Source organism: Staurois parvus, unplaced genomic scaffold (genome assembly GCF_062004578.1).
Source record: "Staurois parvus isolate SC_StPar_1 unplaced genomic scaffold, SC_StPar_1.0 ptg000522l, whole genome shotgun sequence".
NCBI lineage: Eukaryota > Metazoa > Chordata > Amphibia > Anura > Ranidae > Staurois > Staurois parvus.
The window spans coordinates 1214246-1241896 of record NW_028318318.1 but is presented as its reverse complement, the minus strand read 5'-3'; the positions used below and the strand labels follow the sequence as shown (position 1 = coordinate 1241896).

At 41.9% G+C, this 27651-nt stretch overlaps 1 protein-coding gene across 2 annotated transcripts in view; it reads left to right on the top strand.

The window, feature by feature from the left end:
• The first annotated feature begins 7156 nt into the window (after positions 1-7156).
• MSTN (myostatin) overlaps positions 7157-27651 on the top strand; it is a 45890-nt gene continuing 25395 nt past the window's right edge. For both annotated transcript variants that reach the window (XM_089690211.1, XM_089690210.1), the window contains exons 1-2: positions 7157-7635; positions 25166-25533. In XM_089690211.1, the coding sequence (XP_089546337.1) occupies positions 7272-7635; positions 25166-25533 (732 nt within the window). In that variant the 5' untranslated portion in view covers positions 7157-7271. The remainder of the gene's footprint in view (positions 7636-25165; positions 25534-27651) is intronic.

Here is a 27651-nt window from a genome sequence, read left to right as displayed (position 1 = left end):
GCAATGCAAAACACAATTGAAAATGCAATAACTCATTGGTAAATCTACAGAAAACACGGTGAAATTGCCAACAAAAAGCACAATTTTAAATCACATCTAGTGTGAACCAAGCACGCAATTCAACAAAGGAAATAAATCTTTGAAGGCATGCGGTATCTGCATGCCATTATTTAATTTTTTTTTTAATCCATTTCTTTCGCTCACTCTTCTCATGGTTTGACAAACTTTCCCAAAAGGAGGTGGACCGCAAACTAGCATTATCCAATCAATCATTAGTCCAGGCCCTTATCTCATCCCATTATTTGACATTCACATAAGGTGCTACTTTAAAGGTGTTTGAACAGACAAGGCCTCATTCTAATTCACATTCTAGGGATCATTTAAACAGAAAGCAAAGATGCTGCCACCAGCATATGTATGTTAGGGTAGTCACACAGAGATCATGCAAATTCATTGCTGTGGTTGGGATTCAAACCAACAACCCTAGCGTTGTGAGACTGTAGTGCTAACCACTAATCCACAGAGCTGTTGAACACTAATCCTGCCTGTATTTCTGTGGTGTGAATCAATCCTAAATCCCTGGGCAAGGTCAGTGTAACTAGCCAGATATTTCAAATGTGACACAAATGTTGTGCTATGTTGCCAATTCAGATGTATGTTGGTTCTATGTATCCCAATACAAAGGACTGCAATACTAATACAGGCGTACCTAGGTTTACCAACACCTCGGTTAACGTAATTTTCGGTTTACGAATGAAAATCCATTGAAAATAATGCCTCGGTTTACACAATTGTTAATAATTTTTTTTGCAATACAAAGTGTATGTCAGCGCTGATTTTCAAATGCAAATGCCAGCCTTTTTTTTTTCTTCACTATAGTTCACAAGCTTAGAAGTCACTTTCCCTGAAGTTACAGAAAATTTGTATCTTTTAATAAACTCAAAGTAAACATTGTTTCCTTTAGGGATATAAATTCCAAGAAAACTTTCTCTTTTAGCTGGGGGAAGTGACAGGTGAATTTCTGAGCTATAGTGAAGAAAAAAAAGGGAAAATTACATTTAAAAACCAGCACCATAATAAATAAAAAACGGCATGGGGTCCCCCCTCCCATCCACACCAAGCCCTTCGGGTCTGGTATGGATATTAAGGGGTAACTCCACGCTGAAATTAAATAAAAAACAGCTTGGGGATCCCCCCAAAATTTATACCAGACCCTTATCCGAGCATGCAGCCCGGCAGGTCAGGAAAGGGGGGGGGGACAAGCGAGCGCCCCCCCCCTCCTGAACCATACCAGGCCACATGCCCTCAACATGGGGGGGTGCTTTGGGGCAGGGGGGGCTCCCCCCAAAGCACCTTGTCCCTATGTTAATGGGGACAAGGGCCTCTTCCGTTAGTGGGATAATTGTCGGCCATTTTTTGGGATTTTAGCATATTTTGTTTTTCAGTAAAGTTGGAAATTCTTTTTTCCAAATTTACTGATAAAAAAAATGTGCCAAAATTCCGAAAAACGGCTGACCAATTAACCCACTAACGGCCCGAAAATCGTTCAATTTTTTTTTCGGCAGAAAAATCGGTCAATTTTAGACCCATCTATATTCTGCTTTAGCTGGGTCTAAAATTGGCTGAAAAAAAAATCGGCTAATTTTCGGCCCGTTAGTGGGTTAATTGATAATATAAAACAAAGTGAGCGCTACTAGTAAATTGTCAAGTAAGCAGCTAGAAGCACTGAATCGCCGCCATTTTTCGGAAGACCGCGCAACTGCGCATGCGCCCATATCGAAGCGCCATTTTTCCGTGGATATACAAAACTGTCAGCCGGGGCACATCAAGCCACACTGACAGAGCACATAAAACAGCGCAATTGAGCCAGAAAGAATGGCTCATAATTCCCAGGGAGGTGGATGCAGTAACACCTCTGATTATCAGGTGTTATAACTACCTCCCCCCTCCCAGTCAACACCCTTAAGGGCGAAAATTAAAGGGAATGAAACTAATATACCCACGATATAAAGGGGTACTCCGAGTGTCCGGGTCTCCGGCTAACAAGTTACATAAAAAGGTGAAACAAAAAGGTGAAACAAGCATCAGTATATACAGCTGGACAGCGGTTTATCAGAGGAGGAGAATAGAGATTTGTAAAATTCCCCACCGCCGTTTGCCATAAACTAGTAATTTGCATCTAGAGGCACCATTCATTTGCCAGCATGACATAAACGATGGCAGTAATGCCATTAAGCGCTGCCGTCCCAGCATATAAACAAACGCTGATATGCCACTACAGAGTGGTTAAACAATCCCAGGGAGATGATAATATTAATAACACATCCCCTATTTGGTGATTCATCACCAGAAATGGTGAGTTATATGGATGAGATGGTATAGGTTCATGGCATGTGTAGGTACTCCAGGTGCAAAATAGATAATACCTAATAAAAGGACACCATGGCCTTGATTCACTATTGGGCGTGGGTGCATATTCATGGGCTAACGCCCAATTTTCATGGGCGACCGTCTATTTTTTACCCTGCAACCAAATTCACTATTGACCAGCGCCCATAAGCAGATGCCCAATCTAATTCACAAAAAGACACGCCCGGAATCAGACTCACAAAGCAGACTTGCTAAGAAGCACGTCTAACACCATAAAAAATCACTGCAGAGACATGTTCACTTAGAAATTTGCTTTGCCAAATATCAGGACTTCGCTTTAAACAATATATGCTATTTCCAAAAAAATTAAGAATGTGTTAAAAATCGTTTTTTTCAAGCAAATCGACACAGTAAAAATCTAGACGCCCGTGCAGTGTCTTTGGCAGATAGAACTGAGCATGTGCAGAACACATTTTAGACGTCTGCCAAGGGCGTTTGTTTTTTAGCCACTGCCTAATAGTGAATCTTACTGAGTGTGTCACAAGGCTGTTGGGTGCTGACTTTGTTATGGCTAAACTGTGTAAGTCTGTAACATACAGCACACCCATTAGTTAACAAATTCAGCACCCAATAGCCATGTGACACACTGCGACAAAGTCATGATAGAGCACCTGCTGAATGTGCTGCCTGTGTGATTATCATAATGCTGATGACCATACCCTGGCATCTGCTGTGCATTATTGATAACACACAGCAGGTTATGATTATCATCAGCATTATTGATAACGCACAGCAGGTTATGATCATCATCAGCATTATTGATAACACACAGCAGGTTATCATCATCATCAGCATTATTGATAACGCACAGCAGGTTATGATCATCATCAGCATTATTGATAACACACAGCAGGTTATGATCATCATCAGCATTATTGATAACACACAGCAGGTTATGATCAGGGGCGTCCCTAGGGTTGATATCACCCCTCTGACAATCCCCGCAGGATGGATTGGATCTGTGAATTGAGCATAATGGATCAGACTCCGATCCATTATGCTCTCCAATCCGCAGATCCAATCCATCCTGCGTGGATCGTCGGATTGCAACCTATACGGAGTTAATTGCTCCACGAAAAGGAAAGTTTTAAAGCAAGCCGACAATTGGATGGATCAGATCTGTGGACTGAGCATAATGGATCAGACTCCGATACATTATGCTCAATCCGCAGTTCTGATCCATCCTGCGGGGATCGTCGGCTTGCTTTAAAACATGCCTTTTCGTGCAGCGATCAGTTAACCCTGTATAGGTTGCAAGCCGACGATCCCCACAGTATGGATCAGATCTGCGGAATGGGGAGCATAATGGATCGGACTCCGATCCATTATGCTCAATCCGCAGATCTGATCCATTCTGCGAGGATCGTCGGCTTGCTTTAAAACTTACCTTTTCGTGGAGCATGTCCGGTGTCACCAGGTGCGGCACGCACCCCCCACACCTGCCTAGAGATGCCACTGTATATGATTATCATCAACATTATTGATAACGCACAGCAGGTTATGATTATCATCAGCATTATTGATAACACACAGCAGGTTATGATCATCATCAGCATTATTGATAACGCACAACACACCAAGTTATGATTATCATCAGCATTATTGATAATGTACAGCACAGCAGGGTATGATCATCATCAGTATTATTGATAACGCAATGCACAGCAGGTTATGATCATCATCAGCGTTATTGATAACGCACAGCAGGTTATGATCATCATGAGCATTATTGATAACACACAGCACAGCAGGTTATGATTATCATCAGCATTATTGATAACATACAGCAGGTTATGATCATCATCAGCATTATTGATAACACACAGCAGGTTATGATCATTATCAGCATTATTGATGACACACAGCAGATTATGATCATCATCAGCATTATTGATAACGCACTGCACAGCAGATTATGATCATCATCAGCATTATTGATAACGCACAGCAGGTTATGATCATCATTAGCATTATGATAATCACACAGGCAGCACATTCAGCAGGTGCTCTACCATGACACTGGTGTCACATGGCACATGGTAGATTTTACCTCTATTTCTGTTCTGGTGGCAGCTTAAAATTAGGATTTACCATCACTTTTATTCCTGGTGACATCGATAATCAGGACAATTGAATCTCAGGGACACAAATAACAATACAAACATGACAGTGGTTCTAGCCCCTCATCATTTTATCCTCCAAAAGTTTTGCCTTTAGTTATACTTTAACTATACTTACAGTGAGGATCGAAAGTTTGGGCACCCTAGCTAAAAATTTGTATTAATGTGCATAAAGAAGCCAAGGAAAGATGGAAAAATCTCCAAAAGGCATCAAATTACAGATTAGACATTCTTATAATATTTCAACAAATGTTAGATTTTATTTCCATCATTTACACTTTCAACATAACAGAAAACAAAAAAATGGCGTCTGCAAAAGTTTGGGCACCCTGCAGAGTTAATATCTTGTACTGCCCCCTTTGGCAAGTATCACAGCTTGTAAACATTTTTTGTAGCCAGCCAAGAGTCTTTCAATTCTTGTTTGAGGTATCTTTGCCCATTCTTCCTTACAAAAGTCTTCCAGTTCTTTGAGATTTCTGGGCTGTCTGTCATGCACTGCTCTTTTAAGGTCTATCCATAGATTTTCAATTATGTTGAGGTCAGGAGATTGTGAAGGCCATGGCAAAACCTTCAGTTTACGCCTCTTGATGTAATCCCCCGTGGATTTCGAGGTGTGTTTAGGATCATTATCCATTTGTAGAAGCCATCCTCTCTTTAACTTCAGCTTTTTCACAGATGGCATCAAGTTACCATCCAAAATTTGCTGAAATTTTATTGAATCCATTTTTCCTTCTACTCGTGAGATGTTCCCTGTGTCACTGGCTGCAACACAACCCCAAAGCATGATAGTTACAACCCCATGCCTAACAGTTGTACAGAGGTTCTTTTCATTAAATTCTGTGCCCCTTCTTCTCCAAACGTACCTTTGCTCATTCCGGCCCAAAAGTTAAATTTTAACCTCATCGGTCCACAGAACTTGTTTCCAAAATGCATCAGGCTTGTCTATATGTTCATTTGCAAAGTTCAAACGATGATTTTTGTGGTGAGGACGTAGAAGAGGTTTTCTTCTGATGACTCTTCCATGAAGACCATATTTGTATAAGTATCTCTTTATAGTGGAACAGATCTTTCTGGAGGGATCGTGCAGTCAAACGTGGGATTTGAATTGTTTTTCTCACAATCCTGCGAGCTGTTCTGTCTGATATTTTTCTTGGTCTTCCAGATCTTGCTTTAACTTCCACTGTTCCTGATGACTGCCATTTCTTAATTACATTCCGAACAGAGGATATTGACATCTGAAAACGCTTTGCTATCTTCTTATAGCCTTCTCCAGCTTTGTGAGCGTCAACTATTTTCAGTTTCAGTTTTCTAGACAACTGCTTATAAGAAGCCATGGTGCTGATTGTTGGGGCAAGGTCAGATGAGTCTGGGCATTTAAAACCTTTGAGATTGACATCACCTGGTCTTCCCAGACAATGATTGAGAACAATCCATGACACTGGCAGGTCTCAGCTTGGTAAAGGGGGCAGTGCATGCTATAAATTCTGCAGGGTGCCCAAACTTTTGCAGACGCCATTTTTTTGTTTTCTGTTATTTTGAAAGTGTAAATGATGGAAATAAAATCTAACTTTTGTTGACATATTATAAGAATGTCTAATCTGTAATTTGATGCCTTTTGGAGATTTTTCCATTTTTCCTTGGCTTCTTTATGCACATTAATACAAATTTTTAGCTGGGGTGCCCATACTTTCGATCCCCACTGTATGTGTTTATTCAGTATAACAGTAAACAGAAGAAAAATAATGATGTATGAAGTGCGGTAACCATTAGCAATCACAATCACATTGCAGAAACCAGATCAATACAAGATGAATTCTTGCATGCATGTTTATGACTATGTAGTCAGGAGAAGAGAGCAGGAAGCAGCAGCCGGCACACACCTCCTGCTACTCTAGGTGGAAAGAATAGAATCAAACACAGTGTCCAAATCTGAATGGTCACTCTATTCCCCCCAGGCTTCTCTGTCAGCAATGTCTTGTATGCTTGTGTAGCCTACCTGACTGATGTTACCTGTCAAAATGTTCAGATTGAATTTTAGTAGAGTTTTACATATGTTTAGTCTCTGTTTGCAGCAGGCATTTTTAGGGACAGTGTCAGAATGGCAGGCATCTCTATTGTCCTAAATGTATTAGTTTCTGCATTTTGATCATTGTAACATGTAATAATGCTTAAAAGGATAAATCAATGCCTAAATTGATTATTAGCTTTCCTCATTTATCAAAACACTTTTAAGGTAACATACATGAAATATCTGAGTGACAAGAATATACTACATGATCTCTTTTAATTGATTATATTTGAGTATATTGCAGCAGTGAAACTTTTTTTTTTTAATGTCCATAGACAATTATCTGGATGTTTTTATATGCACTATTAAAAGTGTTCTAATATGAGTATGCAGTCATTTCCATGGATATGTATTCAGTTGTGTGTTCAGAATGATGAAACCACTTTGTGCTGTAATACATACCCTTTTTTTGGCAGTGAGGGTCTAACTGCTGCCAGTTAGATTCATTGAATATGTTGTAGCCAATAGCTGACTCTGATGACATAAGCGTAACACAAGTTGGAGTATAAAAGAACACCTAAGTAACACATGATTTATCATTGCAGATTTGTTTTTAAGCTGAAATCTCAACTGTTATAGGAAAGAATACTTTCCACAGCCTGGCAGCTAAACAATTATTTAAGAAAAAAGGCACTAAAAAATTATATGCAAACATGGTAAAGATACGTGTCGGCAGTTTTATTTACCTTTGCATTCTGGTAATATTTTCTCCTGTGAATATGAACAACAACAATCAAGCTACCGATAAGGACATCCTGTGCAGTTCTTGTACTTGGAGACAGAACAGCAAATCTTCAAGATTAGAAGCCATAAAGATCCAGATACTTAGCAAACTTCGACTGGAGCAGGCACCTAACATCAGCAAGGATGCTATAAAACATCTTTTACCCAAAGCTCCTCCGTTAGAAGAGCTGATTGACCAGTATGATGTTCAGGGTGATGACAGCAGTGAGGGATCCATGGAAGAAGATGATTATCATGCCACCACTGAAACTATTATCACCATGTCCACAGAGCGTAAGTAGAGAATACCAGTTTCTCTGACAAGAACACTTTCACATCTTTTATTCTTCAGACAAGCCAAATGCTTTTTTTTCCCTCCCTTCTTTTAGCTGAACACTACCAGGCTGTGTTGTGTGTATTGTATTACATGAAGAAGGCCAAGCTTTAAATTCACACATGAATTCTACTAAAATCACTTGGGAAAATCTGAAATACAAGGCAGTAGGGGGATTGGATATTTTTTTGCTGGCTATTTATAGAGAAGACCAGTAAATGGTTCATTTGAGAAAAAAAATGGCACGACCAAAATTGTATTATATATTTCATAGCATGCTGTATGCTGTGTGTGCATGTTCTCTGTATATCATTGATTACCTATATACATATTGTAAATCTCTTTATGTAACATGACAATCTTGCTTTTCTGTTTTAAATCAGCACTGAAGTTGTAAATGTGAAAATACTAATGAGAATGCAGGGGATGATGTGATCAACATTGCAGGTTTCCATGCCAGCTCAGCAAACTCAAGTTTGCTGAAAACACCCTAGAGTTTCAGAAGAAGCAACAAATGTTCCTGTTGATTCCTGAGTTAGAGTTAAAGCTATCCCCCAAATTTTAAACCAACCTCAACATCTGAAAAATTACATAATTCAAACATTATTATAATGTGTCCATTCTGAACAGAAAATTAAGATAGCGTCTTTTAAACAGGAACTCTGAAAACTGCAATATGTCTTGAAAACAAGCTAACACAGTGAATCCAATTTACTAAAGGAGTAAAGAATATTTATTTGGCTTAATGAATAAGGTAAAACTGTGTTAACTCCAAGCATCGAACCATACAAAAAGCCTAATCTTGATTTTTTTATGTTCCCCTGCACTGAACTGGGGATTCAAACTAGATGCAGCTTTACTTTTTACATTTTGTGAAATGAACATTTACTACATTAGTAAATCAACCCCTCTTATTGCAGCTAGTGACTTACTGCATAACTGAGCTTCTGCATCATAGGATAACATCAAATAAATTGCCAATAAATGTATGCCTTTATTTAAAAGTAAAATATTACAGATTCATAATCATTATTCAAATGTAAGTCCAGCCAAACCTTTTTGTTTCATTTGGTTTGGGGCGAGGAAGGGTTAGAACGCCTTTAGGTTTTTACTGCTGTCTAGTAACAATGGTTTCACAAGACAGGAAGTGAGGCAAAATCTGCAACAAGGACACAGATAGCAATACAAATCTGACGGGAGGGGGGGTCTAGCCTTCTCTACTAAAAAAATGTATTTCTATTTATTTCCATGTGATTGGTGAAGGTTTTCCCCTCACTTACTATTTGGTAATACCATTTCCACTGTGTAACAGTAAGTGAGGAGAAATCTCTTGTTATATGGCTTGTTATACACTTTAAATACATTCAGAGAGATTGCTATGGTATAATGGTTAATGGTATATAAATCATCATAAAATAGAAAAATGTATTGTACAAAAAAATCTGATCTTTGAAAATTTACATAATATATGGTACACTCAAAGGAGTCAAAGACAAGCATGTATCATATTTTAGCATTGCCCAGATAAGCCCTGGCATATAGTCATCATGTCTCATAACATACAACATATAATACAATAGTAGAAAAAAAGACAGAAGTCCACCCAGTTCTACCAACAGAAAAAACACACACACAAACAAACTTATATATACACATACATGGCTTTTGTTATAAAAAATATAAAACATACATGAGAAAGAGAATTTCATTTAAACATGTTAAAAAACCTTTGTAGCTGGTTGATTTACTAGATGAGTATATTATCGCTTTAATAAAAAGCTGTATTCAGTTAATTCATTAATTTATGCACAAAGACAGTTCCCTTTTTAAAGTTGCTCTGCACATGATTGGGTGTTTAAAGTGTAGTCACTTGGCTAAGTGAAAATTATACTATTTAGTATATTACCTTCAAAGTGTGATATATGATATATGATAAATATGCAAGTTCAGATTCATTTCTTGCCAGATTTTTTCTCCTTTATTCTATTTCTGGTGGTATAGATTTAACAGATCTTGTAAAAATGTCCAATGTTGAGAAGCAACTGACAAATGGTATTTAGTACAATAATATACAGATGTATATAGCTATATAAATGTTACATTTTCTGCATAAAGTGTATGCCAAAGAACAGCGGTGACTGCCCAACTAAATCTTAGCTCAATTGCATTTACAAACTAAATTTCATTTCCATGTGTGTGTCTGCTTGTGTAATAGAAAATCATGGTTTGCACATACAGTGATTTATTCAGAGGTTAATTAGCACTACAAGGTTTTGGTTAACATTTTAAGTGAGCTATCCATTGATATGCTCTAGACCAAACTCTCTAAATAAAGGGTCAGTTTGTTGACCTTAAAAGTTTAGTGCAGTTGGACTATGCCCAGTGGGAGTAAAAAATGTCCTGACCTCAGTGGGAGTAAAAAAAAAAAAAAGTAAAATAGTGCCCCATCATAGGTGTCAATGGGAGGAATTGTGCCCAATCATTAGTGTTACTGAGAGAAATTATGCCCCCTCACATTGGTGTCAGTGGAAGGAATAGTGCCCGACCACTGAATAGTGGGAATGGGAGGAGTTATATCTCACTGTTGGTCAGTGAGACCAAAGTGTGCTTCAAAGTTGGAGTCGGTAGGAAGTATACTGCCTCATATCAGTGAGAGTAATGATGTCCAAAAGCCGAATAAAGGCAAGGACCGCATCTGGCTCACAAACCACAGTTTGGAGACCATTGTTCTAGGAATTGTATACCCAAAAAATGTTGGCAGATTACTAAAGGAGTAATTTACCATAACTCTGGCAACCTTAGGGGTTTCTAAAGGCAAAAAAAGATTTTTTATGACTGTCATTCGATAGTTTGAGGGGCACTCCTTAGGTTCTTCGATCAACACTTAAAAAAACTTTGGGCTGTTTAAGTAAGCAAGTTGAGAACCTTCCCACAATGAAGTGTGAATATTCACTTCAGTTATTCAGAAACCTCTCTGTACCAAACCCATGCTGTCACAGATGGAAAAGCTGGGGAATTGAAATCCCTGCGGCTTTCTCTCCTCTCAGTGCAGTGATGACAGTACGGGCTAGATGGCTTCTGATTGGTCAGCACCATTACGGTGCTGACCAATCAGAAGCCATCTAGCCTGTACTGTCATCTCTGCAAGCAGAGGAGGGAAAGCTGCTTCATAGGTCTGGGGATTTTAAATCCTCTCAGTGCAGGGATGACAGTATGGGCTAGGCGGCGTTTGATTGGTCAGCACCGTCAAAGGGATTTCAAATGCCCAGCTTTTCCTTCTGTGACAGCATGGATTTGGTGCAGGGAGGTTTCCTGCACTGCTCATGTGTTAACTCAGGCTATGACAAGCCTGGGTTCTCACAGGAGCAATGGAGAAACCGCATGCAAGTTATACAGGAATCACACTGCATTCCTGTTCAAATTGCATGCTATTCTCTGCAGTGCAATTTGTGTCCATTCATTTTTTATTGATGCAAATCACACTGCAAAGTATCAGTACTCAGTATCGTAGAGTACTTGACCGAAAGTATTGGTACTCGTACTCAAAAATAGGTATCGGTGCATCCCTAGTAAACGCCAAAGCAAATAAGTATCAGCATTTACAAGAGTATGGACGTTTACATGCTGCTCTCCAGGTGTGGGAAAGCTCCAGGAAAATTTACACCAGGCACATAAAATACAAATAGCAGTGTATATAAATCCTTATGCTGTATTTTTCAAAAATGTCAAATTTCCCAATACAAGGCACCCAAAACAATGCTTTTTCTTTGATGTATGCGTTTTAGAAATCATAACAATGCATTTTTACAATTCACACAGCTACACAGTGAACATGGTCATGCTACAGATTTGCTTCACAACTACTCCTTGTAAAACACAGCAAACTATAACTAAGTGGATATAGGCATAGAGTGTCTTACATATATACATATGTACAAAAGAAAGAGAACACAAACTTTCACTGCATTGATTAATAGATAATAATTTGTACATTAAAAAGTCTGCATGTGCCAATAATGAATATTTTCAAGAAGCATGTGCTCAATCCCATAGGACCCAGATTCCTGAAATAATTATTTAGATTCTTCTGGGACTATAAACTCAACACATGCTGTCAGGATCACTTAGGAATTTAGAGGAAGCATTGGAATTCAAATACATCTGGCTCTAACAACCATGTGATCAGTAGCAATGGCAACTTATTTGCAGTTAAAGGGTTGGCCAAGCAGCAACAAGAAAACTGTCTAATGTAAAAATAACCCCCTTTGTTGCAGGTAGTGAATAATGCATTTCAATGCATTCCTGTTTATAGACCCATAGTCATCAAACACCAAGGTTTATTGAACTGGACTTTTTTTGTCAGTACACAAAACAAGTTTTATATTAACCACATGCTGCCCAGCCACTGTAGAAATACGGCGGCAGGGCGGCACGGCGGCACGGCTGGGCAAAACCACATTTTAAAACGTGTGTTTTCAAAACAGGTAGGGGGCGCGCACGAGGCAAGCCGCCGCCCTACCTGTCCCGCCGATCACGGCCGCGGATGTCAGTTGCCGTGTCACAGCCAGTTGTTGCCGGCTGTGTCCCGGCGATTAGCGGCAATCACTGACAGAGAGCACAGCTGCAGTAGCTGTGCTTTCTGTCAATTCCCTGACAGCTCCTGACAAGCTGATCGGGACAGAAGAGTTTATCTGTCCGGATCAGTGTGTCTCCAGTGCAGTACACCCCCCCGCCCCCTAGTAAAGCACTCCCCTCACACAGTTAACCCTTTCACTGAATAATAAAGTTAACCCCTTCCTCCCCAATGCCATTAGTACAATGTCAGTGTTTTTTTGTTTGCACTGATCACTGTATTGGTGTCACTGGGGATGTCAGTGACCCCAAGTCAATTCCCCCCCCAGTGTCAGAATGTCCGCCATAGTCCCTCAGTCCCGCCATAAGTCGCTGATCGCCGCCATAAGTCACTGATCGCCACCATAAGTCGCTGATCGCCGCCATTATTAGTATAAAAAAATTAAAAATACCAGTATCTTTCCCGCCATTTTTAAACGCTATAACTTTCACGTAAACCAATTAATTTACACGTATTGGGTTTTTTTTTTAGCAAAGACATGTCGCAGAATACATTTTGGCAGAAATTTATGACTAAATTTGATTTTAAAATTTTTTTTTACTGGACGTGTTTTATAGCAAAAAGTCCAACATATTGTTTTTTTTTCCTCAAAATTCCGCAAAAAATAAAAAACGCACAGGCGATCAAATACCACCGAAAGAAAGCTCAATTTGTGGGAAAAAAAGAGATACATTTTATTTATGTACCGTATTGTATGACCGCGCAATTGTCCGTTAAACTAGCGCAGCGCTGTATAGCAAAAAAAGGCGTAAATTGCAGTATCTATACCATAGTTTGTAGATGCTATAACTTTCACGCAAAGCAATCAATATACACTTATTGGGATTTTTTTTTACCAAAAACATGTAGCAGAATACATTTTGGCCTAAATTTATAACTAACTTTGAGTTTACTATATATTTTTTATAGCTGAAAGTAAAAAATATAGTTTTTCTTCCAAATTTTTGGTCTTTTATTGTTTATAGCGTGAAAAATAAAAAGCGCACAGGTGATTAAATACCACCGAAAGAAAGCTCTATTTGTGTGAAATAAGGATGTAAATTTAGTTTGGGTGCAGCATTGCATGACCGCGCAATTATCAGCTGAATTAGTGCAACGCCGAGTAGCAAAAAGAGGCCTGGTCATTAAGGGGGGTAAATACTCAGGAGGGCAAGTGGTTAATTATAAGAAAATGTAGATTTATAAACTATTATAAGAAATTCAAAGGGATGGTGGTATATGGGCAAAAGTAGTAAATAATGAAAAGAAATATGACATATAAGAAACTCCACAAAAATCTAGACTGTGCAGATTGCAAGTGCAGTAGCTCCAGAGCTTAGTAACTGAGGTAAAGCTTCACTTTACAAAGCATATCCAATCACATGCAAGAACAACAAAAAACAGCATTATTGCATGCATATTATTGGATGATGAAAGTCAGCAGAGATTCACCTCATTTACTAAGCTCTGGAGCAACTGCAGTTGCAAAAGTGCTCAATCTATTTGCCTTTAACCACTTGCCTACTGGGCACTTCTACCCCCTTCCTACCCAATCCAATTTTCAGCTTTCAGTGCTGTTGCACTTTTGAATGACAATTGGGCGGTCATGCAACATTGTACCCATATGAAATTTTTATATTTTTTTTTCACACAAATAGAGCTTTCTTTTGGTAGTATTTAATCACCACTGGGTGTTTTATTTTTTGCGTTATAACAAAAAAACAGCAAAAAAAAAAAAAAGTTTTTCTTTATTGCTATTATAAAATTTTGCAAACAGGTAATTTTTTCTCCATCACTGATGTGCATTGATGAGGCTGCACTGAAAAGCAGTACTGATGGGCACTGATAGGCAGCACTGATGGGCACTGATGAGGTGGCATGGATAGGCAGCACTGACAGGCTTTGATAGGTGGCACTGATGAGCTGGCACTGATGATGCTGCACTGATAGGTGGCACTGATGAGCGGCACTGATGGGTGGCACTGATAGGCACTGCTAGACAGCACTAATGGGTGGCACTGATGGGCAGCACTGATGAGTGGCACTGATGGGCATAGGTGGGTGGCACTGATGGGCACAGGTGGGTGGCACTGCAGGGCACAAGTGGGTGGCACTGATGGGCACAGGTGGTTGGCACTGCAGGACACAGGTGGGTGGCACTGATGGGTCCAGGTGGGCGGCACTGATGGGCACTGATCATCAGTGCCCTGATGATTAGTGCCGATCCCTTCGCTGACAATTGCCGGTCACTGTGACAGCGTGAGGAAAGTGCAGCCAATAACGAGAAACTGTATTTATTGGACACAGCTGATCACGTGGTAAAAGGCCACCATGATTGGCCGTTTACCGTATCACGTGATTATCTGTGTCCGTAGGACACAGTGATCACTGGCGGCACCGGGTGCGCACTGCTGGGAGAGCACAGGGGGGCGTATTCTGAAATGACGTCATTACAGAACTAGACAAGTAGCCGTCCTTCGGCTATAGCACGGTCGGGAACTGATTAATATACCAGCTCCAATGAGTAGGGTCAAGTTTAAAGCTCCACTGTTAGTGCAACTTTGTCACACCAACAATTTGTCACAATATAACAGACATGTTATCCAATTATTGTTCTTTGGGTACACAAGCCTGACCCCCCTAGGGGGGTTATCTATGGCCCTGCCTTCCCTAACCTATCCATAACTGAAAAACACATTTTGGCTGCACATACTGTAGATGTTCAAGTATACCTCCAGCCATGTTTTCTAGTTTTTGATGGGGAAGTGTTATTTTTCCAATCGTTGTCCTCCCAGGGGACAGTCACACTCACTAATTGTCCTGTCACCAACAGCACAGTTTCCTGAGAGGAAATCTAAACATCCAGTGAGACAACAGTTCCCACTTCAGCACTTTATTAAAGGCTAACTTTGCCCAAAGCAATTTTAGATGACAAAATAATTGGATAATTCTGGAATACCTGTGATGTACTCCCAGGTTCCTTTGTACTGATAATAATGAACTATGCCCAGGATGGAACCCTAAAACTTCTGGTGAGCTGCCATTGAAAACAAATAGCACATGTCACTGACCACATTGTATGACACCTGTTCCAGTGACACTTTCCTCTCGTTTTGTTAAAATTTAAAGTGATATGAATGGCAATTTAAAAAAACAAACATTTTATACTTACCTGCTCTGTGGAGTGGTTTGGCACAGAGTAGCCCCGATCCTTCTGCTCCCGGCCCTTCCCTCCTGCCGAGTTCCCCCAGAGCAAGCCATTTGCTATGGGTGCACCCAAGTAGGCTCACTCCCCAGTCATTGCTCTGAGTGTCTATTTGTTCCCCTTCTCTCTTCTCACTGGCTCACTGGCTGTGATTGACAGCAGTGAGAGCCAATGGCTCTCATGCACATCGCTGGATCACGATGGGGCTCAGGTATTAGGGGGACTGCTGCACACAGAAGTTTTTTTCTGTTTTTTTGCCTTCATGCATAGCCTTTACAGCCACTTTAAGTCTTGCAATATCTCTGGAATGAAACATGAGCATAAAACTCCTTGATGGGAACACATACAACAATAAAAATAAGACTTTTTTATTCAATGCAAAACCTTTAAATATTGAAGTGAAGTTTCATTTTTACCTGTTTGCAGGGTACAACACATCTAAAGAATAGGAAAGAGGTCAAATATAGATGATTCCATATATTATGTCTTTTGCCAGTTAAAGTTATAACAAAATTTGAGTAAAATAATGCTTTTATAAAATATTATTTAAAGTATTACTTCACCCATAGCAAGTATTTCTGCTTTGATCCCACCAGTGGGTTGACTAGTTTGTTTCATATAACTCCAGAGAAGTGAAGTGATAAGATCTCTCATTAAATTCAGTCACTAAAATCTCAAACAAGCTTTACCGGGGATGTGTGGTCTGACTATGGTGGTGTGAGGGCGCTCTCCCTGGAGCTCCTCATGGACACAGACTAAACTCAGTAAACTGAGACACACTGCCCAGCCGTTCTCACATGCCAGAGGACTGGAGACACCAGCATCCTACAGGGGAAGTGAGAGAAGCCAAAATCACCCACTATTTCCTCCACCAGCTCCTTCTCTTGTGGCTCCCTCCAAGAATGGCATTGCCGCATCCCATCTCCACTTGTGCTGCTTCAGCCCGGAAGGCCGCACAGTGCATGGTGTCTGCAGTGGTAGATGCCGTGGCAACGCCATCTTGCCCGACCTCTCCAATTTTGTGCCTAGTGATCCAGAGGGCAGACTCACCAACTGGTTCTGGCCAGACAAGGGGCCTGGATGACCGCATGGAGGGCACCATTAGAGATCTCATGGTGGATTTCCCAGAAAGCTGGACTTGCAGGCAATGTTAATGCCCTCTCCCATGAACTGCATGACCTCCATCAGCAAGTAGATATGGAGGAGGAATGAGTAGCAGACCTTGAAACATCTGCTAACTCCACCGATACCCAACTAGCTGCCTTGAACGCTGACCAGCACACCTTTCACGGCCACCTTATTGAAGTACAACTTTGCTTGAAGGATGGAAAAAACTGTAATAGGCGGAACAACTTACACCTCAGAGGGATGCCAGATGGCCACTATGGGAGCAGATTTGCATGCCAAAGTGACAGCGGTCCTAATCCAGCAGCTGGGGAAACCACCTACTGCTTAGCTAGAGCTGGACAGGGTCCATTGAGTACTGGGCCCTTGTGCATCATCATCACAAGCAATCTCTGCCTCCTCGATCTCTCCACGAGATGTTCTCTGTAGGGTCCATTTTTACACCGTCAGGGAGGAGATTGTATGTCAAGCCTGGGCCAAAGGTCCGCTAGACTTTGATGGTGTCCTTTTTCGAGTGTACCCAGATGTCTCCAGGCAGCGCGTGCTATTAGGGGGATGCTTTGGCCTCTCTTGGAGGTTGTACGTGATAAGGAAGTGACCTATCGCTGGGGCCACCTATTTCATCTCATTGTCTGCAAGCAAGGGACTGAGCTTCCTACCCATCCATGCCAAGATCACAGATCCAGCAACCTTGATCCAGAAGCTCTAGCAGTGGGAACCCTTGTCGGATGGCACCCAGACCTCTGCTGGCTGCATCTGAGGACTGACCGAACTTGACCGTCTCTTGTTGCCCTTTTGTTGCAGGCATGGTCTGATGACCTCCCTCTGATGGATCTCTTCGGGTTTTCAAGCCCCCTAGATGCCCTTCTTGCAATCATTCTGGTTACATGTTTCTTTAATATTTGGTTTTTCTACCTATTTGTTATTGCCAATGACATGCTCAGGCCCCTACCCCCCTTCTTTTTGTATGACCTGGGTTCTGAGGGTCTCAGCCCCATTAAGGTAGCTTTGGGGGTTGGTTTACCAGTCACTTTGCCTCCATGGTGTCCAATGGTCTCTTTCCCTTCTCTATTTTCTTTTGACCTGATACATAGGTTAGAAGCCTGGAATTAGAGTTAGAAGCCCTCATTTGACTGGTCTACATTCTCTGGGCCCCGGTTTTGTCACTGTTACTGATTAATAATTATTTGGTTGTGGATGCCCTTCCCTCTTTTCTTTTTATCTTGTGTGGCCTGGGTCACTCTGTATAGTGCCTTTTTTAACCTTGGATGGACCTCCTTACCCATGGCTTTCTGCATGTTGAGCCAGGACTGGTTGCTGGACAATAGCTCCCCCGTTACCTACATCTGGAAAGAGCTGGAGTTCTGCTTCGCTCCTCTCCTCTCCCTTATCTTATTTTACTCCCTATGATGTAGGCTTTGGCTACTTGGTGGGGCTATGAGGTCTATCCTGCAGTTCCATATTGTTATATAATTATTACTAAGTGATCAGTATTTCTTGGAGTGCCCCTTTGCTCAGAACCTGTTCAGGACCTTGAAACCAGCACTCAAGGACTTTGTGCCATAGGCAGCCATCATACACTTTGGTGTGCTGAACAGACTTTTCTGTTCTCTTTTATTCTGGAGGACATTGATGTCACTTGGCGGGGGCAGTGTTGCTTCAAGGATGCTTTATGGTATGCCAGGAAGCACTTCATCCACCAGCGGGAGATGATGTCCATTGAGAACTGTCACAGACTAGTCCACAGTCAGCTCAGAGACTATAGCCTGATGGATTTCAAGGAGGAAGAGGACATCTGAAGATTTCCCCTTCCCTTTCAATAAAGCTTCGGACCTGTGAACTCTTTTTCCCCTCCCTTTTCCCCTCCCTCAGCCCTCCTTCCTACCCCCCATCACATCCATTGCTTATTGAATTTTTTTTTATTGGTAATGTTTTTGCATCTTATGGTTTATGCTGTGGTGCCATGTAGGACGTATGGGACAGGGGTCTAACCCAGGCACTGCGCGCCTACCATCACGCCACTAGTTACTCCGGTGGAACCTTAGGGGGCCAATAAACTGTTTCAGGGTAAGCGGGTCATGCATGGTTCAGGTAACTTTTGCTTCACACATCACATTTGGCATCATACCGCTGAGTGAATGTATTTATTGTATGATTGAGACTGTACTGCTATGTGGTGTATTTATACACTGAGTCGAAAAAAAAAAGTGATCAGTATGTATGTTCAATAGCCCTTGGCATTGGTTTGAATTTTGGAATTTCTTTAATTTCCTGATGCCAGGGTGGATGCTGGGGACTGTCTTTTGTTTAACCACTATGGCTGCCTGTAACAATGATTGGCTCAGAGCATCTATCAGTCACCCTTATGCTCTCCTTCCACCGAGTTTTGAAGTATAGGTTTTTCAGAGGCTTACGGCTGCAGTAGTGTTGACTCCTCATTATGATTATTATGACTTTTTTGGATCCCTAATCCATGCATCTTCATTATTCTGAAACATTGATTTTTTGAATATCTGTGTTTTTCCACCTGTGCATTTTACCATCCACCCGTTAGGGCATCTCTCTCTATGAGTGCCTAGTGCACCCCATCAGGGACCTGAGTGATACCTGTTTGTAGAGTTCTCCTCCTCCTCCTTCCTCTATCCCCTCCCCTCTCCTTGCTATTTCCTTTACTGAGCCGACAGGGTCTCTTTCCCTCGATCTGTGATTGTTATCCCTCCTGATCCTTTCTTCACCTCCCTTCCCTTTTCCCTTTTACTCTTTCCCCCTCCTCCTTTTTATATTTCCCCCTTTCCTTTCCACCCTCTCATTTTCTCTCTCTCTGCACCTTTTTTCTAGGTTGTCAATCTCTCGCCCATGGCTATCTGGTGGGATCTATAGTTTTAGTTCTCCTGCCAGAGTGTCTCTCTGCAGTTTGCCATGGGCATCCTTAAGATCTCCACCCTCAATGAAAGAGGTCTGTATGTCCCAGAAAGATGCTCCCGACTCCTGGCTGACCTTCAGAAGGGTAAAACCCAATTTGCTCTTCTGTAGGAAACGCATTTCAAAAGTGACAATGTCCCCAAATTGACCAATAGGGACTTTCTGTGGGCATATCACTGTCCTTCCTCATCTCTAAATCTAAAGGAGTCAGTATTTTGGTTGGCAAATCAGTACCTTAGGCATTTAGTGTGGTGCAGCTGGACATCCAGGGCCATTTTCTCCTGCTTAAGGGGAAGATCCAGGATGTTCATATCACTTTTGCCAATGTCTATTTCTCCAATCTTGACTACCTTCAGTTTCTGCAGGACCTCCTACTGGTTCTTTTGGAATTTTCAGAAGGAATCTTGGTCTTTGGAGGGGATCTTAATTTTGTAGTGGATCCATTACTAGATGTGTCGCGGGGTTCCTCTCTTCTTTTCTATTCCTGTCTTAAACGTCTGAAGGGGGATTTGCAGCTTCTGAAGTTGGTAGACTCATGGTGACTGCCGAACCCTCATTAACGAGGCTACTCCTTTTTCTCCCCAGTTCATCATACCTACTTGTTTCTTGACTATCTTCTATGTTCCCATCAAGCTCTATGTAGAGTGGCATCTGCACAAATGGATGTGATTTCTTTCTCTGATCAATGCTCCAGTTAATCTAACCCTTCAATTGGACCTGATTCTGCACAGTATCCCATTGTGGAAGCTGAATGGGACCCTGTTACAGTCTCCAGACTGTTGCCCCACACTGCAGTTGATCTTGATGGAATACTTTTCCATCAACCGTGACTCGGTAGACAACCCATTGGTTGTCTGGGAGGCCCACAAATTGGTGGTATGGGATGCATTTGATCAGAATTGTGGCACATTTCAACAGTGAGTGCACTTGCTGTCAGACGAGCTATTGGTTGAACTACGCAGACTAGAATGCTGTCACCTGTCAGGATCTTCTCAGAGTCCAGGAAGAGTTATGGTCCCTTCTTTACCATAAGATGAAGAAAAACTGGCATTGGCCCACCGCAGTATGTTTGAATTTTCAAACAAACCAGGCACGTTGTTGGCTCAGACCCTACAGGAACCCCGAACTAACACCTATATTTCACATATACAGGTCTTCTCTGGACAGAAATTGACTACCTCCACTGCGATGGCAACGGAATTCCGAAACTTCTATCACAGCCTTTACAATCTTGGTCATCAACGATGCAGTCTTATATAGCAGCCTCGGGTATGCTATCCCTTCCCCCTGAGGTCCATGAGGAACCAATTATAGTGAAAGAGCTAGGGGTGGCTCTGGCCCAATACAAGCCCAAAAAAGCTCCTGGTCCTGATGGCCTTACCCCAGCCTATTATAAGAGATATTGTCTCTCCACCTGGTCCTTGCTCTCAGTTTCATTACTCAGGGGAAATCTATGCCTCTGAATGCCCTACAGGCCTACATCTCTTTAATCCCCATGGGGGGAAAGGATCCTTCTCAATGCAGGAATTACCACCGGCTTGCCTTCTTTAATTCTGACCTGAAGTTGTTTGCCAAAATTCTGGCTAATCGGTTACTCCCTCAAATCCCATGTCTCGTTCATCGGGATCAGGCAGGATTCCTACCTTTCTGTGAACCTAGGGATAACACGATCTGGGTCCACAACTTGATTTGTGCTACCAGGACTTCCCGCCATCCCCTTCTCTTGCTGTCTATGGATAGTTCACGCATACTACTTTTAAAACATATCGGGCTGAGGTCTGCCTTGTTGAGCTAGATCTTTCCATTTATTCCTGTCCCTTGGATGCCATTAAAGTTAATGAAACGAGGTCTGACTTTTTTTAGATCACAAATAACACCCGCCGGGATGTCTGCTCTCTCCTCTGATCTTTATAATATCTTGAGCCCTTTCTTTGTGCAGTAAGACCAGATTCTGGCATTTTGGGCTTCTATAAGGCCTCCGACACCCTCAAAGTAGCCGCCTTTGCGGATGACCTATTCTTCTTGACAGATCCTTTAGTGTCCTTGCCGAATTTGCTTCAATCTGCATGGAGCACTCTCATATTTTCAAATCAATTTATCCAAATCCTCTGCCTTAACATCTTGGTGACTCCAGATATAATTGGATGCCTTCGTCCCTCTTTTCCCTTTCATTGGGCTACTGACTGTATTTGCTAGTTGGGAGTCAGTATTACCTCTGACCCTGCCACCCTTTATGAGGTTAACTTTGAACCATTGCTCCTCCTTATGAGCGCTGACTTGCTCTGTTGGCATTCTCTTACCTTAACCTAGTTCGGTCGTTGTAACATCCTCAAGATGATGGTATTGCCTAGGGTACTTTATCTCCTGCAGGCCCTCCCCATCTGACAACCACCCAGGTTCTTTAAACGAGTGAATTCCCTCTATTGGGAGTTTGTATGGTCCCACAGAAAATCCCATCTCCAACTCCTTCATATTTCCAAACATTAGGGTGGAGTTGGCCTCCCTGACATCCAAGTCTATTATAGAGTGGCTCATCTTACTAGGCTGGTGGACTGGCATTGTCATGCTAAGGCAAAACATTGGGTGGCGATGGAATTGGAGGATTCCCGTGCCACTGCGAAAAGCTGGCCCTGGATTTCCTTGCAGTTACCAAGAGACCTTACTGACCATCCCACCCTCGGAAGCACTTTGATGGTCTCTAAAGAGGCCTTTCACGGCTCCTCAATTTCCCCACTGTCGTTTGACAGCTCTCAAATTCAATGCATGTTGTCAGGTGGTCATCTCCACCTCTAGGATTTCCTGGAGACTGATGCCAAGCTCTCCTCTTTTGTCCTTGCCAATGCTGTGGACCTGCTTCTAGACTTCTGGAACAACCTACAGCTTAGACATTTTCTCCGTCACTGTTCTTGTCCACTGGGCATTCACTGTCAACTTACAGAACTGGAAAGTATCTGTCACTGAAGGGAACTGATCCGCCACTGCCTCTCAACCCTTTATGCTGCCCTGACCCGACCAAAGAAGGATTTCACCCCTACCTTTCTCTGATTCACAAAAGGAGAAATTCTCCATTTCGCACAGAAATCCTGTATTGCCACCAAGGTCCAAGAGACCAGTCATAAAATCCTCACTAGGTGGTATAGGGTGCCAACGACATTACACCGTATTTTTCCACACATCTCGGACTTGCACTGGCGATGTGATACTGATTGAGGAACGATGTTCCACATCTTCTGGACCTGCCCCAAAAATAGACCGCTTTGGCAAGCAGTGACTAGCATCATTAAACTTCTGATGACGAATGTGGATTTAACAGAGAATCCGGTCTGCTGCACCTCATGGAACGTCCCATCAAAAAGTATAAGGTCTCCTTAACGATCCATCTCTTAAACACAGCGAAGGCCTCTATCCCCTTTTGCTGGAGATCTGTGAACCCACCTACATGGTCCCTTTGGTACTCCAAAATTTATGAACTCAGGAACATGGAGGACCTCACGGCCACATTATATGAACGGGAGGAGATTTTTCAGGATACCTGGAGACCGTGCAAATACTACATTTATATTGATGGGCCCTGGGCAAGAGATAGAACCCTTGCTTTGCTTTTCTGATTCTCTAGGGTTTTTTAGGGCTGTCCTGGTGCACAACACCGACTGTTTCCACACTTCTCTCATTTCTTTAGCTAGAGTTGTTGCTCTCAATCTTTTATTCCACACTTCTTTCCTTCCTTACATTTCCCTGCTCTCTTCTCCATCTCCCTCCATCACTCTACTTTTTCCAACTAGTTATGAGACATACCATTTGCAGCTTTATGCTGCCTCCCTGCCAGTATTTCCTGCCTACATGGTGAAATATTTCCTTACGGGTCTTTTCTTTTGGCCCTCAACATCCATTTGGAAATCCTGGTATTGTTTACTTTCATTTTTCATATTTGGTTGCATTCCAACTTTTATATCTGTATGAGTTTGTCAAAGGTGCTATTTGTCGATTCTTGCAGTAACATTTAGGTCTTGTTGTCTGATATTTGACCGGAAGTCTGTTCTACTCTCACATGTTAATTTTCAGATAAGTAAACTTTGCTGTCTAGCCATTGCTACTGATATTTTGGTTGCCTATATACCCTTCAACGCCATATTCTTTCATATATTGTACTATGCAACCTTTGGATACATAAAGGAATTGCAAAATATAGCAAGCTTTACCATGTGCATGTTGTTTCAAAAGTAGTTTTCAAAGATTATAAACCTGCAGCTTTTAATGAAATAATATATTTTATTCCTGTCATTAAAGTCCTTGTTCTGGCACTTCCTGTTATATAGTGACAGCACTCTATCCCTGCCTCCCATTTTCTCCTGTGTTGTTCTCCTCTCAGTTACTCTAATTACAGAGGGGCTATGCCAACACACATTGTGCAGATATGTTTAACTATTGTCATTATTAGTGGTGACCTCAGGCGTGTTCAGACATGAGTCCAAGCCCACCTGAGCCATCCCACTGTGAAGCTGTCAAAGCCGACAACCCATCATAGGCAGCAGAGGCATTTCCTGCCCCACAGCCAAACATATGCACATCCCTTGTATATATGAGGCTGCAAGATGGGGAATGCCATTGCCACCTCTGATGGCTGTCTATGACAGCTTCCTGGCAGGATAATTCAGGCAAGTTCAAACTTATGTCCAAACATGCCTGAGCTCATCTCTGGTCACAACCAAGAGAACAATTGGGAGATGTGCAGCTGCTGGTGTGCATTCATGAAAAAAGATCATAGCTGCAAAGAGGCTTCAGAAGATTGGCAATGCTGAGATGCAACAAAGGATGAAGATACAAGTACTTTAAAACAGTAGTTTGTGTATGACACAAATAAACTCAGTGCCATTCAGTTAGGGTTTACATTCACTGTAGTACATTCCTGTGTTAAAAACGCATCCAAGTAAAATTATCTCCTATACGACCTTATTCCTGTGCGAATAAGGCAGGTGAAATCACCTGGTTGCGTCCTGGATGGACAATACATTTGTCCAAGGTTTAGACTCTATGGGGATTTGTTCCACTAGGGGGAAGTGCTGAGTCCTTCAGCACTGAGGTAATGAGCTCAGCTGAAGGTATTGGGCTCATTAGGCCGTTATAAAACTTCCCAGCCTGCTTAGGGAGTTGCTCCAACCTGGGACCAGATCTGTACCTGAACTGACTGGGGAGCAACATACTATCTGTGTACAGTGAGACAAAAGCCTGTGTGGCTAAGCCTCCAACTAACAGGGACTAGGTATAGTATCAGGCTGTACCTGGTGGATAGCTAGGGAAGCTAATTGTACAGTAAGTAGCCAAGTTGGCCAGGATTTGATGTTTCTTTTTGGTTTGACGTTTTCCTGTAAATATTGTAAATAAACTGCACCTTTTTGTTTTTTCACCTCCACTGTTGTGCTGTGCCTGTGTTTTTGTGTTGTGCACCCATCCAGGGGGTCACACACCCGCTGCCAAGCGAACCCTGTTACACCTGCTAAAATCTTTACATACGAACCCCTCTCAAATTCCTCACCTTAAGTTGCAAATTGCTAAACCTTTTTAAATCTTTTCTGCAATGTGATCCAGTAAAGATTTATTTATTTATTTTTTGTTTGTTTTTTTACAGATGACCTTTCAACTACAGAGAAACAAAAATGTTGTTACTTCAAATTCAGCTCTATAATGCAGTACAATAAAATAGCAAAAGCTCAGCTTTGGATTTATTTGAAGCCAGTCCAAAGACATACCACAGTTTTTGTGCAGACATTCAGACTTTCAAGATCATCAAACGATGGCACAAGAGCTACTGGAATCCGGGCACTGAAGCTTGAGATGGCCCCTGGACCTGGTGTCTGGAAAAGCTTTGATGTGAAAGCTGCACTGCAAAACTGGCTTAAACAATCTGAATCCAGTATTGGTATAGAAATAAAAGCTTCTGATGAAAATGGTAGAGATATCCCATTAGGCCATCGTGGTTCAAATGAAGATGGGCTGGTAGGTCATCTGCTTATGTAATTGCTGAGTAGAAAAGTGAAGAGTAAGAGTTTAGCCTTAAGGGTGATTAAAATCTCTTGCTATTTATAGATTTAACAATTTGCTATCAGTCACTGTCACGTCTATGGTAGTGAGCTCTATAAAACCACAGCTTGGGGTTCCCCAAGGGGCGGGGTCTAAGCCCCAGCCTGCTTGTTTACCAGGGACCCTGATGGTGGGGATGGACTTGGAGCAGGCTGGAACCAGGTTGCGGCCCCCCGGGTACACCCAGCTGAGGTAGAAGAGACCGCAAGCGGGAGCAGGGTGCAATGGGAGTAGAGACAGGATATACAGTAGGCAAGCCAAGGTCAGGACAGGCGGAACACTAGTGATGTCAGGAACGAGCCGGGGTCGGTGCACGGATAGACAATACAGGAGGAGTGTCAGGGATGAAGCCGGGGTCGGTACACGGATATACTAAACGGATTCAGAAGAACACTGGGGAGCTCCAACAACAATAGTTGCTCAGGCAATGTGGCCTAGTCTGAGCACATCTTAAACAGACAGGCAGACAAGGAGGTGGGACAGGAAGTGATGGAAGAGAAGGACATAAACCCAAGGGAATAGCAGACGACGCCCATAGGTGAGCACAGAACAACACACATGTGAAGGAATCGAGAGCAGCATGGAGGTAAGAGTAGACACACAAAAGGCTGCAAGCTAACTTGTGACAGTCACCTCATTAGACTAGAGCAAAGATTTTAGTGGCTCAATCAAGCTACTAAATTGCCATTTATAATTTGCCATTGTTAGTGATTATTTGCCAAGAGTAGCAATTGGCTGGAACAAACGGCTTCCTCTGGAGTAAGCTATACTAAGAGAAAGTTGTAGCAATTAACGATGAGCTCAGGTTTGGTCCAAAATTTAGGTATGCCTTTATCCCAAAACTGACTATAGAAATACACACAGAAAAAACACACACAAAAAAAAAAAGAGGGACTTTTAACAGTGTTACAATCTCAGGAATAAGCAATAAAAATGTAGCATGGTTAAAAGTCCCACTATTTCTTTTCTGAGTGTATTTAAAAAGGTGTGTAGTAGCTGACAGAAACATGAAGTTTAACATGTAAAGTTTTGGCCACTTGCAAAGTAAAATGTGTGACATTTGGCTATCCTCGCAAATTTGGCAAAAAACAATAGCATAAAGATTGGTCTGTGGTTTTCATGAAATATATGTGTATGAATGAATATACACCAGCAGCCATATTAAAGCTTACCACCTACAGGAAGGGTCCTCCTACATGATGAGCACCGATACTTTTTCTTAGCTGGGACAAGTTAGACGAGTGGTGCGCCTGTCAAATTTGGTATGCTGAGTTAAATTTGCCATGATAAAATTATGTGGGGTGCAACCTATATGCTAGCGATGGTTTGCAACTAAATGGAAGGGGGTCTGCTGTGCTGGGGAAGAGGTTTACGGGAAGGCTGGAGGAGTATTTAAACTAGGATCAAGGGGGGGGGGGAAGAATTATATTATAATGGGGTAGACAGATCAGACAGGGGTCAGTACTTTAGTACAGTAGATTAGGGAAAGATGGGGGAGGGCTATGATAGATGATAAGAAGGTTCCCATGTTACAAACAACCAGTGGACGTGGTACCATTTATATGAAAATAAAAAATATGCAAAATACGTGAACACAATGTGTCAATGAATTAAAGTGTTTGTTCACCAATGCCAGAAGTCTGCCAAGCAAAATAGGTGAGTTGGATGCTTTGGTGCATTAACAGAACTATGAGTTAATTGGTATTGCTGCATCTTGGCTTCATTCTTCACATGACTGGGCCATTAATATTCCTGGCTATGTTCTCTTTCAGTGAGACAGGGTAAAGTGGAGGTGTCTGTCTCTATGTGAGAAGTGATCTCAGAGCGAGTGTGAAAGAGGGCCTAGTTGATGGAGAGTGTGATGAGGCTGAAGCATTATGGGTAGAACTACAAAGGTAATCATTGGAGTTTGTTATAGGCCTCCCAGTGTTAATGAGGAGGTGGAGACTCAGCTCCTTGCACAGATCACAAGGGCTGGGACAGTTATAATAATGGGGGATTTTAACTACCCGGAAATTGACTGGAGTAATGATA